The sequence below is a fragment of the Dictyostelium discoideum genome (genome assembly GCF_000004695.1).
Source record: "Dictyostelium discoideum AX4 chromosome 2 chromosome, whole genome shotgun sequence".
Taxonomy (NCBI): domain Eukaryota; phylum Evosea; class Eumycetozoa; order Dictyosteliales; family Dictyosteliaceae; genus Dictyostelium; species Dictyostelium discoideum.
Genome location: NC_007088.5, coordinates 2844537 through 2857069, shown reverse-complemented (window position 1 = coordinate 2857069; position 12533 = coordinate 2844537). Strand labels below are relative to the sequence as shown.

Genomic DNA, 12533 nt, shown 5'->3' with positions numbered 1-12533 from the left:
AATAATAATAATAAAAAAAAAAAAAAGCAATGTAAAATTGTTTTAGATGTATACTTTTCCTAATAATAAAAATAGTTTATGATAATAATATTTTTACAATTTTTTTTTTTTTTTTTTTTTTTTTTTAATATGTATAATTTTACTTAATAATATATAAAATAAATGAATATATAAACATATATATTATTTTACTTTTAATTTTATTTACAAAAGTTTTTAATTTTATTTATATTGTTGATATTGTTGTTGGTGCATAAATCTTTGTTGGTTTTGAAAATTTTGTTGTTGATTTTGGAAGTTTTGTTGTTGTTGTTGATTTTGGTTTTGAAAGTTTTGTTGTTGGTTTTGGAAGTTTTGTTGTTGGTTTTGAAAGTTTTGCATTTGATTCTGAAAGTTTTGTTGCTGTTGTTGGTTTTGAAAGTTTAGTTGTTGTTGGTTTTGAAAGTTTGGTTGTTGTTGTTGGTTTTGAAAGTTTGGCTGATTTTGGTGATAGTTTTGTTGTTGGTTCTGAAAGTTTTGTTGTCGTAATTGATTTTGAAAGTTTTGTTGTTGATTATTAAAGTTTAATAATTGATTTTGAAAATTTTGTTGATTTTGAATATTTTGTTGTTGTTGATAGCTTGGAAGATATAATTGTTGATTGTTATTGTTGTTATTGTTGTTGCTGTGTTGTGGATGCTGATGTTGCTGATATTGATTTTGTTGTTGATGTTGTTGCTGTTGTTGTTGTTGTTGTTGTTGTTGTTGTTGTTGTTGTTGTTGTTGTTGTTGTTGTTGTTGTTGTTGTTGTTGTTGTTGTTGTTGTTGATATTGATTTTGATTTTGTTGTTGTGGATGTTGTTGTTGTTGTTGCTGTTGTTGTTGTTCAATTTTCTTAGATAAATTTGAATTTAATTTAGGAGTATTATTACCACTAGTTGATAATGATTGTTTCTCATTTAGAAATGATTTAAACTCATCGATATACTGTGATAATTGAATACTTTCAACTTCATTACTTAAAATGATTTCGTTATCATCCTCTGGAATTTGTTGTTGATGATGTTGTTGAGTATTTTTAATTTTGTTTTTTTGTGGTGTCCATTTGTATTTAAATGAGAAATCACCTATATTACCACCTTCATTATTATTGGAATTGGTTCTATGAATTGGTTCTAAACCATTCTCCATTCTTTTATTATCGATCCATGCTATTAATGGTTTAACATATGATATAATAGCTGCAAATTGGTGTGATTGTCTACTATGAAATAATGGTAAATCATCAATTAAATGCCATTTAATTCTCTATATTTAAATAAATATACATATATTAATATTTTATTTATTAATATTATTATATTTAATTATTTAATACATTACACTAATTTCATATCTTGTATGAGTTTCAAAATCAGTTAATTCATCAACACCAACACAAATGAAAAATTTTTTAATTACACCATGACTTTCTTTTTGAATGAATGCATCTTTTTTTATATAAGATGAAATGTCGAAACCAATCTCTTCAAATACTTCTCTTGATGCACTTTGAGTTTCAGTTTCACCCTCTTTACCTTTACCTTTTGGAAAACCCCATCCCCACCATTGTTCTTTAACCAATACAACTTTACTCATATCTTTATTTAATATAATTGCACCATATTTCGGTATTAATCTTTTGAATACTTCAAATTTTTTAACCATACCACTATAAGTTGATGTATTTAATAATGCTGTATGAAATGGTAATAATCTTTCATTATTTTGTAATACTTTTATTTAATTTATTTTGGTTAGTAAAATTTTTTTTTTTTTTTTTTTTTTTTTTTTTTTTTTTTTTTTTTTCAATTGATTGGAATTATAAAATAAAAATATATTACACAGTAATAAAAAAAAAAAATAAAAAAAAATTAAAATGAAAATGAAAATGAAGAACTTACTCATTTCCGCAAAATTTTGTAAATCAGGTTTTGGTAACCTAGTATTTTGAATCAAATGTATATCGATGTAATACCAATACGCTTCCTCTATTGACATAAACAAATCTTCAAAAGAAGAATAATTTGACTCATTTATAAATGTATCGGCTAATGAATTTAATATATCTAATAATTCTTGTGATAAAACATTTGTATTGGTATTACTATTATTAGTACTATTATTATTATTGTTGTTGTTACTATTATTATTATTACTATTATTATTGTTATTATTATTATTATTATTATTATTATTATTATTATTATTATTATTATTATTATTATTATTATTATCTGTTGAATTATTACTGTGATCAGTCATTTAAACATATATATCTCTATCCCTCTATCTCTCTCTCTATCTTTATCTCTCTCCGTCCAAATAAATAAAAAAAAATTAAAAAAAAAAAAATTAAAATGAAAAAATAAAAAAATAAAAAATAAAAAAAGAAAAAAAAAAAATAATAATAAAATTGATAAGGAATTAATTCGAGTTCTCTTTTTGGTGATTACATTAACAAACACCAAAGAAAAAAATAAAATAAATTTTTAAAAAAAAAAAAATAAATAAAAATAAAAAAAATCCAAATAAAAAAAAAGGAAACTTTTTTAAACCAAAGCAAATAGAAAAATCCAAATAAAAAAGGAAATGAAGGGGAAAAAATAAATAAATAAATAAGATAATATAAACAATGTGACAAAAAAAATATTTTGTTTTAATTGTTTTTTTTTTTTTTTTTTTTTTTTTTTTTTTTGAAATTTTTGCCTGTGTTTTTATTTTTTACTTTTTTTTTTTTTTTTTAAAAAGTTTTGTTGCCATAAAAAAAAAAAAAAAAATTCATTTTGCATTTTAGTTTACTTCCAAAATAAACCGTTGCTTGTAAGTATTTATATTTATAATTATTTCGTTCAAAAAAAAAAAAAAAAAAAAAAGATTGGTTATAAAATGATGACCCAAATATCTACATTAGCTGAAACTTATGATAGACGATTCTTAAAAATTACAACTGATTCAATCAATCAATCATTTAAAATATCAAACGAAATACAAAAAAAAAAAAAAAAAAAAAAAATCACAAAAACTAACTTTTTTTATTTTTTTTTTATTTTTTTTTATTTTTTTTTTGTGTAGCATTTTATTTAATTTACAATGTAAATAGGATTTATTTATATCTTAACTATGTAAGTTTAGCTATTGTTTGTTTTATTTTTTATAATTATTTTTTTTTTTTTTTTTTTGAAATGATGATCCAAATTATCTACATTAGCTGAAACTTATGATAGATGACTTTTACAATTTTAACCTGACTAAAAAAAAAAAAAAAAACTTGTTTTTGTTACGAGAATAAATAAAAAAAATAAAAAAAAAGACTAACTTTTTTTTTTTTATATTATTATTATTAAATTGTAGGTAAAGAATATAATATCCAGAGATAATATTTACAGATCATGGATGGCAGCCTAACCTATCCACATTTCAAAATTTTCTCGAAACAAGACCATATAGCTCACTAAATTATTGGAACCACTCGTTTCAAATTTTTGTCGGAATTCTTAGTCTTAAAAAGAGAAATACAAAAATTTTTTTTTTTTCCCTTAAATTAGGATACTTATTTTCCTTAAAAATACTCTAAGAAGTTAAAGAAAATATGAATAAAAAATAATTAAATTAAACTATGTTTAAAAAAAAAAAAAAATTTCCATGTTTTTTAATAATTTTATTCTTTTTTTATATCTTTTTTATTTTATCTAACATCATCTTCGTCATTATTGATAATATTTGAAGAAAAAGATAATTTTGATTTATTATTATTATTATTATTATTATTATTATTATTATTTCCAGTGTCATTATTGTTTTTGCAAAGTGAAGAAATTTCCATTAAATTATTTAATTCATTAATCTTATCTTCCAATGAATGCATGCACTCTTTTATATCAAACTCTAAAGATCCATCGCTTGAAATGATATCAGAACCCTTTGTTTGTAACCATTTATTGATATCTATAAATTTGAATGCTTCATTAAAAGTATCATCGTGTGCTTTTAATTCTTTAATCTTTTTAATCATGTTCTTTTTATTTTCTCTTATTTCTATATATGATAGTATAAAAAAAAAAAAAAAAAAAGTTAATCAATCGATAATGCTGTTAAACTTTAATTAAAGTTTTATTTACCTCTTTTCATTTTATTTCTTTCTTTTTCTTCTTGATTTACTTCGTCATCTCCTTCTTCTTCTTCCTCTTCATTTTCACTACCATCATTGTCATTATCACTATTATTGGCACTTCCTAAATTTAAATTATCAATAGGAGAGTCACTACCATTATTTACTTTTTTATTTACATTTTTTTTAGTTTTCTTGGTTTTCTTTTGATCATTATTGGTTTCTTTATTATTAATATTACTATTATTATCATTATTATCATTATTATCATTATTATCATTATTATTATTATTATTATTATTATTATTATTATTATTATTATTATTATTATTATTATTATTATTATTATTATTATTATTATTATTATTATTATTATTATTATTATTATTATTATCATCATTATCATTATTATTATCATTTTTATTATTGTTTTCATCAGTGTTATTATCTTGATTTGAATTACTATTTTCATTATTATTATTGTCTGTATGATCTAAAATTGGGGAAGTAGTATTTATATCTTTTAAATATAAATCATTATCTATCTCTCTTATATAAACGTAATCTTCATCAATTTCATCAACATTTACATTTGCTAAAATTAAATCGAATATATCAATTGATTTATTTTTAGTGATATCATTATTACTGTTTATATCATTATTGTTATCGTCTGTTATTGTTGTCGCTGTTGTTGTTGATGTTGTTGTGGTGGTTGTTGTTTGTGATAAATGTTCATATTGATTGACAACAGTATGATCTTTTTCAACATGTTGATCATATTGATTATATTCATTTTGATCATATTGATTATGTTTTTCTGATTTCTTCTCTTGTTGTTGTTGTTGTTGTTGTTGTTGTTTTTGTTGTTCTTGTTCTTGTTCTTGTTTCTGTAAAAGATGTTGTTTAAATCTATCTGTTATAAAATCTTGATAAAGTTTATTGTCTTCAAACTTTTCTAATCCAACCAAATCTTGTTTCAAATGGTTCAATGTTATTCTAAATGATATATCATCTTGTTCCATTGTATTTTTTTATTTTATTTTTATTTTTTTGTAAATATATAAATGAAAAAAAAAAAAAAAAATAATTAAATAAAAAAAAAATTAAAAAAAAAAAAAAAAAAAATGATATTGGAAGGAATTTTTTTTTTTATTTTTTTTTATTTTTTTATTTTTTTTTATATTTTTTTTTTTATTAAACAAAAATAATTTTAATAAAGTAAAAAAGGTGATAGCCTTAGAATTTAATAGAATCACCGAGAGGTAGTGATAAATTAGGATATATTTTTTATTTTGTATTCTTTTATTTTATTATTTTTTTTTTTTTTTCTCTAAATATTTAATTAAGATAATTATTTATTATAATTAATTTTATTTGTTAATAACTCATTTAAAAAAGATAATTTTATTTAGTTATCCTATAAATATATTTTTGGAATGATAAAAATTTAATTTTTTTTTTTTTTTTTATTTATTTAAAAAAGTAAATCATAAATTTTAAAAAAAAAAAAAGTGATCAGTTAATTTTTTATTTTTTTTTTCTTTTTATTTATTTTATTAAATAATTTTCTACACATTTGAAATTCGTTCGGTTTTTTTTTTTTTTTATTAAAAAAAAGTAAAATCGTAATAATGGTACTTCAAAACAACACTTTCGTTTTTTTTTTTTTTTTCGGATATTTAGTTTTTGAGAAAAAAAAAAAAAAATTGAAAATAAAAAATAAAAATTAAAAAAAATAAAATTTAAAAAAAAACGATTTTATAAATAGATTTGGGGGAATAGTGAGGGAAAATTTGATGATATTTAATTTGAAAGTTCGTTTTCGTCTTTATTGAATTTTATTTAATTTTTTTCAATTTTTTAAAAAAAAATATGCTGAGAGTCTTGGAGTTTTTAAGTAATTTTTTTTTATTTTTTCATTTTGTGTAATCATCGAAAGTATTTTACAGAGTATGTTATCTCTATATTTTTTTAAAAAAAAAAATAAATAAAAAAAAAAAAAAAAAATTTAGTTTTGATTTTGGATATAAATAAGAAACAAAAAAAAAAAAAAAAATATTATCAATTCAAAAAAATAATAAAAAACACTTATTAAATAAATAATATAATAATTAAACACAATTGTTTATTAAAAAAAAAAATAATAATAAATAAAAAATAATAATTTTTAAAATATATCACAAAGTTATAAAATAATTTTTTTTTTTTTATATAATAAAAAAATCAATTAAATCAAATTAAAAATCATATAATATCTTTTTTCTCAAAATATTAATTCTTTTTTTTATACAAATTTAAAGTAATATAAAATGTCTTCCTCTATTGGTATTGATTTAGGTACAACTTACTCATGTGTTGGTGTCTGGCAAAATGATCGTGTTGAAATCATTGCTAATGATCAAGGTAACAGAACCACCCCATCATACGTTGCTTTCAACGAAACTGAACGTTTAATTGGTGATGCTGCTAAGAATCAAGTTGCCATGAATCCAACCAACACCATCTTTGATGCCAAACGTTTAATTGGTCGTAAATTCTCTGATCCAGTTATCCAATCCGATATGAAACATTGGCCATTCAAAGTTATCGCCAAAGAAGGTGACAAACCACATCTCCAAGTTGAATTCAAAGGTGAAGTTAAAACTTTCTCACCAGAAGAAGTCTCTTCAATGGTTCTCTTAAAGATGAAAGAAACCGCTGAAGCTTACCTCGGTAAAACCATCAACAACGCCGTTATCACCGTTCCAGCTTATTTCAACGATAGCCAACGTCAAGCCACCAAAGATGCAGGTGCCATCGCTAAATTAAACGTCCAACGTATTATCAATGAACCAACTGCCGCCGCTATTGCCTATGGTCTCGAAAAGAAATCACAAGGTGAACGTAACATCTTAATTTTCGATTTAGGTGGTGGTACATTCGATGTTTCTCTCCTCACCATTGAAGATGGTGTCTTTGAAGTCAAAGCTACCGCTGGTGATACCCATTTAGGTGGTGAAGATTTTGATAACCGTCTCGTCAACCACTTTGTCGATGAATTCAAACGTAAACACAAGAAAGACTTAATGACCAACCAACGTGCCCTCCGTCGTTTAAGAACTGCTTGTGAACGTGCCAAGAGAACTTTATCTTCATCTGCTCAAGCTTCAATTGAAATTGATTCCCTCTTTGAAGGTATTGATTTCTACACCTCAATCACCAGAGCTCGTTTCGAAGAATTATGCGCTGATCTCTTCCGTGGTTGTTTAGACCCAGTCGACAAAGTCTTAAAAGACTCCAAATTAGACAAGAAGACCATTCACGAAATCGTCTTAGTCGGTGGTTCAACTCGTATTCCAAAGGTTCAACAATTATTACAAGATCATTTCAACGGTAAAGAACTCAACAAATCCATCAATCCAGATGAAGCCGTTGCCTATGGTGCTGCCGTCCAAGCTGCCATTCTCTCCAACGAAGGTGGTGCTAAAGTTGCCGATATCTTATTATTAGATGTTGCTCCATTATCAATGGGTCTCGAAACCGCCGGTGGTGTCATGACTACCCTCATCCCAAGAAATACTACCATTCCATGCAAAAAGAACCAAACTTTCTCCACCTACTCTGATAACCAAACTGGTGTCTTAGTTCAAGTCTACGAAGGTGAACGTGCTATGACTCGTGATAACAACTTATTAGGTAAATTCGAATTAACCAACATCCCACCAGCTCCACGTGGTGTCCCACAAATTGAAGTTACTTTCGATATCGATGCCAACGGTATCTTAAATGTCTCTGCTGAAGATAAGAGCACTGGTAACAAACACAAAATCACCATCACCAACGATAAAGGTAGACTCACTGCTGAACAAATCGAAAAGATGGTCAAAGATGCTGAAATGTTCAAAGCTCAAGATGAAGCCCAACGTGAAGTTGTTGAATCAAAGAACAAATTAGAAAACTACGCTTACACCGTTCGTAGCACCATTAAAGACGATAAGATCGCCGCCAAATTATCAAAAGAAGATCGTAAGACCGTCGAAGAGAAATCCGATGAAGCCATCAACTGGTTACATGCCAACGACTCTGCCACTAAAGAAGAATACGAAAAAGCCATGAAAGATTTAGAAGCTGTTTGTTCACCAATCATCTCTAAAGTTTACGGTCAACAAGGTGGTGAAAACCCAGGTAACTTCTCTGGTGCCAAAACCACTGAAGAAGATTTAGATTAAATTATTTAAATTCTTGTTCTATAATAAAAAAATATAATATAAAAAAAATTAAAAGCGTTCCCTAAAAAAAAAGATTGTGTTTTAAATTATTTTCTTTGTTTTTTTTTTTATTCATAAAAACATATTTTTTATTTTCTAATTCATCATTTTTTTAAAACAAGAATATTCTTTTATTTGAAACTTTGCAAACTTAAACTATAAATTATAACAACTTTTAATAACTTTACAAAAAAAAAAAAAAAAAGTCCTAACAATACTAATAAGAATAGCGTATTATTGTTAAAAAAGAAAATAAAATATTTTAAATTATTTGGAGTAACTTATAAAAATTTATTATTTAAAATTGGATATTTTGTTTGCATGTAATTTTTAAATTATTACTTTTATTGAGGGAATTTTGGTGGGTGTGAAGTTCCTAGAAATTAGTAAATAAAAATAATAATAATAATAATAATAATAATAATAATAATAATAATAATAATAATAATATTAATAATTTGGGTTTAAGAAAAGAAATTTTAAAATAATTGTAAATATAATTACCACCACCTGGACAGTTATTATTTGATCCTTTATGATGCCACCAAAAATGAAAACGAAATCCCATCTTTTTTATGTAATTATACTTTAATTATTATTGAGTGATAATTTTTTTTTTTATGAGTGTATTATTAAAAAATTAAAAAAATTAAAAAATTAATTAATTATTAAAAAAAAAAAAAAAATCATTGATCAAAAAAAAATATGAAATTATCCAAAAATATCTTGATTTTTATGATTAACATTAAAAAAAAAATAAAAAATCTTAAAAAGAATAAAAAAGAATAAAAATGAGAAAAAATTATTAAAAATAATAAAAATAAATAAATCAATAGATAAATGACTAAAATATATTAATAAAAATATAAATAAATAAATAAATAAATAAATAAATAAATAAATAAATAAATAAATAAATAAATAAATAAATAAATAAATAAATAAATAAATAATTAAATAATTTTTTTTTTTTTTTTTTTTTTTTTTTTTTTAAAATTTTTAATTCTTTATTTTCCACTAATGATTTAAAATGATGTGAAAGGAAATAAGAAACAATTCCATAAGTTATGCTGACATTTAAAGATTTTTTATTACCCATCATTGGTAATTCACAAACTAAATCACATAATTCAATTGCTTCATCAGACATACCAGCAATTTCATTACCCATAATAATTGCTATTGGATGATATTCTTCCTCATTATTATTATTAGTATTATTGTTATTTTCTAATGATGATGATATTAATGCTAAATTTTTAATTTTATCAATTGAATTTAATAATGAAACTGAATTTGGAGTTTGTTCAATACCAATAATTTTTACATTTAATTCTTTTAATTTCTTTATTACACCAATTGAATCATTTGAGACTGACCAATTAACCATATCCTCTGAACCTAAAGATAATTTTGAAATTTGATCATTTGGTGGATGACCTGTGAGACCACATAGATAGATATGATTGAAACCTGCACCATCAGATGTTCTAAATACACTACCAACATTATGTAAACTTCTACAATCCTCTAATAAAACACTTAAACCAAATGGTTTATTCTTTATTGGATCAAATGATTTAATGGTTTTAATTTCTTGATGCAATGTATTTGAATAAAGTTCTCTTCTCTTTTTTAATATTTTCTTATATTTTGATGCATGTTTTTTAAAAATCATTACATTTGAACATTTTGGACAATATCCTTCTTTACCTCTAAGTTTATTTGGTATTTTAAATATTAATCCACATTTTTCACTTGTACATTCCATATCTTGATTTTCATCAACTTCTTCTTCTTCATCTTTTATTTTTTCTATTTTTTTTTGAAAATTGTTATTAAATTCATTATTAATTTCAATATTATTATTATTATGATTTTTTAAAATATTATCATCATCATTTATTATCTTATCTTTAATTGGTATAATTGTTGAACAAAAATTATTATACTTTATTGTAATTTTTTTATTTATAAAATAATTGTTTACATTTTTATTGTTTATTAACCTTTTAATCATTTTTTTTTTACAGTTTTCTCGTTTTTCAAAAAAAAAAAAAAAAATAAAATAAAAAATACTGATCATTTTTTTTTTTTATTTTTTTTATTTTTTTATTTTACTTAATTCCAGTTATTAAGTTTTTTGTCAGTTTTTAGTTTACTATCATTCCCAATAAAAAAAAAAAAAAAAAAAAAAACACAATGGTGAGTCACCCTTTTAGTATGAACACAAAGTAAGTTTTTTTTTTTTTGTCTTTTGGTAAATCGAAATATTTTATTTTTTTTAAACACAAATTTCATTGCTCTTTTGTTTTTTTTTTTTTAATTTTCTATTTACAAAATTTTTATCTTGAAAATATGAAATCACACTTTATCTATGTGGGTATCATATAATTAAGAAAAATGCTATTAATAATTTTTTTTTTTTTTTTTCAATATTATTTTGGTTTACCAAAAGACAACATTATTTATTTGTTTATTGTGTGGATAAATTAATTGCTATGAAAAAAAAAAAATAAAAAAAAAAAAAATAAAAAAAAAAAGAATATAAAAAAAAATAAACAAAAAAAAAAAAAAAAAAAAAAAATTAAAAAAAAAAATAAACAAATAATAAAAAGGATTAATAATAAAGTTAAAAATTAAATGAATATATTTATAAATTTAGAAAATAATATTTCTTGTCATTATGAAAAATGTATGGTTTTTTTTTTTTTTTTTTTTTTTTTTTTTAATTATGTATATTAAAATTTTATTAATTATGTATATTAAAAATTTTAGGTATAGATATATGGGATAAAATTCAAATTAATATTTCAAAAAAAACTGATGAATCAAATACATTGGGGTATTTACCAAAAATTATTTTTTCATATTTAAAAGAAATAATGAAAAGTTTATATGATTGGGGTTTTCATTCAAAAATTTATTATGATATTAATTATTGTTTTTTTAAAAATGAAAAAAAAGATTGGTTTATGGATAGGTTTGAAGAAATATTTCCAATCTATAAAGTTATTATACAAGATGAAAATCTTCAAATTTATAAAGAATTAGAAAACAATTATAAAAATACTTTTTCTAGTTTTCTTCAAATAATTAAAATTGGAATTTCACAATTAACTAAACATTTAATTATAAATCATTATAATTTCATTTTAAATAATAATTTACAAATTATTAATAATAATCATAATAATGAATTTTCATTTAATATAAATCAAATTCCAATTTCATCCGATCATTTGTTTGAATGGAGAGACCAAACTATAAAACGATTATCAGAATTGCTAGTTGACTTTAAAGAGATATTTCAATATATAAATAATTTAATTAACAAAATCATATATAATCTTTTAAACATTAATAATTTGGATATTAATTTTTTCTATTTACAATAAATTATAAAACTCATTTTAAAACTGTATTAATAACAATCTCTCAAAAAAAAAAAAAAAAAAAAAAAAAATTAATAATTTGTAAATACAAATTTAATTCTCATACATCGCATCATTCTCATATTAAAATACCGATAGAGCAATATTGGAAAAAAAATTATTGTTCTAGTAAAGAGAAAAAAAAAAAAAAATAAATTGCCTCTTCAATCTTGGAAAAGATTTATTGAGGTATGTACAACATTATGAGGTTTGGGGTGTGTTATATTATTTTGTGTAGACAAAATAAATACCCCTAATTGTAAATTTTTTTTTTTTTTTTTTTTTTTTTTTTTATATTGAAAAATAATTATCAAAAAACAACTTTTTTTTTTTTTTTACTACCAATTATGGCAAGAAAAAAAATTTGGCATTTATGGCAATAACAAAAAAAAATCTTTTTTAATAGTATTAAAAATTTTTTTTTTTTAATATGCCTATCCACTTTTTATGAAATATAATTTCTTATTTAATTCACACAGTAACACACCCACCTGTGTAAAACAGATTTTTTTTATTACGATGTACTTCCACCCCCCCAATTTTTTTTTTTTTAATATATTCCCATCATTGGTATTGCTTCATACCATCAAAAAAATTAATTTTATTTTAATGTTTTTTAATATTAACCAAGTTAAAATAATTTTTTATTTTTTTTTTGATATTTTCACAAGAAATTTGTATTTTTTCCAATTTTTTTTTTTTTCAAATTAATTTATGGTT

General features: G+C 21.7%; 6 protein-coding genes across 6 annotated transcripts; 3 read left to right on the top strand and 3 right to left on the bottom strand.

The window, feature by feature from the left end:
* Positions 1-222: 222 nt before the first annotated feature.
* DDB_G0273137 (hypothetical protein) lies at positions 223-2283 on the bottom strand (the record flags this gene model as incomplete). Its single annotated transcript, XM_639733.1, has 3 exons — positions 223-1287; positions 1363-1754; positions 1923-2283. 3 exons carry the CDS (start codon positions 2281-2283, stop codon positions 223-225), a joined length of 1818 nt encoding a protein of 605 aa, XP_644825.1.
* Positions 2284-2910: 627 nt separating this feature from the next.
* Positions 2911-3426, top strand: DDB_G0273317 (hypothetical protein; the record flags this gene model as incomplete). Its single annotated transcript, XM_639732.1, has 3 exons — positions 2911-3089; positions 3122-3158; positions 3373-3426. 3 exons carry the CDS (start codon positions 2911-2913, stop codon positions 3424-3426), a joined length of 270 nt encoding a protein of 89 aa, XP_644824.1.
* Positions 3427-3706: 280 nt separating this feature from the next.
* DDB_G0273315 (hypothetical protein) lies at positions 3707-5154 on the bottom strand (the record flags this gene model as incomplete). Its single annotated transcript, XM_639731.1, has 2 exons — positions 3707-4056; positions 4140-5154. 2 exons carry the CDS (start codon positions 5152-5154, stop codon positions 3707-3709), a joined length of 1365 nt encoding a protein of 454 aa, XP_644823.1.
* Positions 5155-6441: 1287 nt separating this feature from the next.
* On the top strand, positions 6442-8340 carry hspE-1 (heat shock protein; the record flags this gene model as incomplete). The annotated part of the gene is made up of 1 exon (XM_639730.1): positions 6442-8340. One exon carries the CDS (start codon positions 6442-6444, stop codon positions 8338-8340), a length of 1899 nt encoding a protein of 632 aa, XP_644822.1.
* Positions 8341-9378: 1038 nt separating this feature from the next.
* DDB_G0273135 (hypothetical protein) lies at positions 9379-10399 on the bottom strand (the record flags this gene model as incomplete). Its single annotated transcript, XM_639729.1, has 2 exons — positions 9379-9396; positions 9497-10399. 2 exons carry the CDS (start codon positions 10397-10399, stop codon positions 9379-9381), a joined length of 921 nt encoding a protein of 306 aa, XP_644821.1.
* A 623-nt stretch (positions 10400-11022) lies between these two features.
* Positions 11023-11777, top strand: DDB_G0273313 (hypothetical protein; the record flags this gene model as incomplete). The annotated part of the gene is made up of 2 exons (XM_639728.1): positions 11023-11074; positions 11158-11777. The coding sequence occupies 2 exons, from the start codon at positions 11023-11025 to the stop codon at positions 11775-11777; spliced, it is 672 nt and encodes a 223-aa protein (XP_644820.1).
* Between the last annotated feature and the right edge of the window lie 756 nt (positions 11778-12533).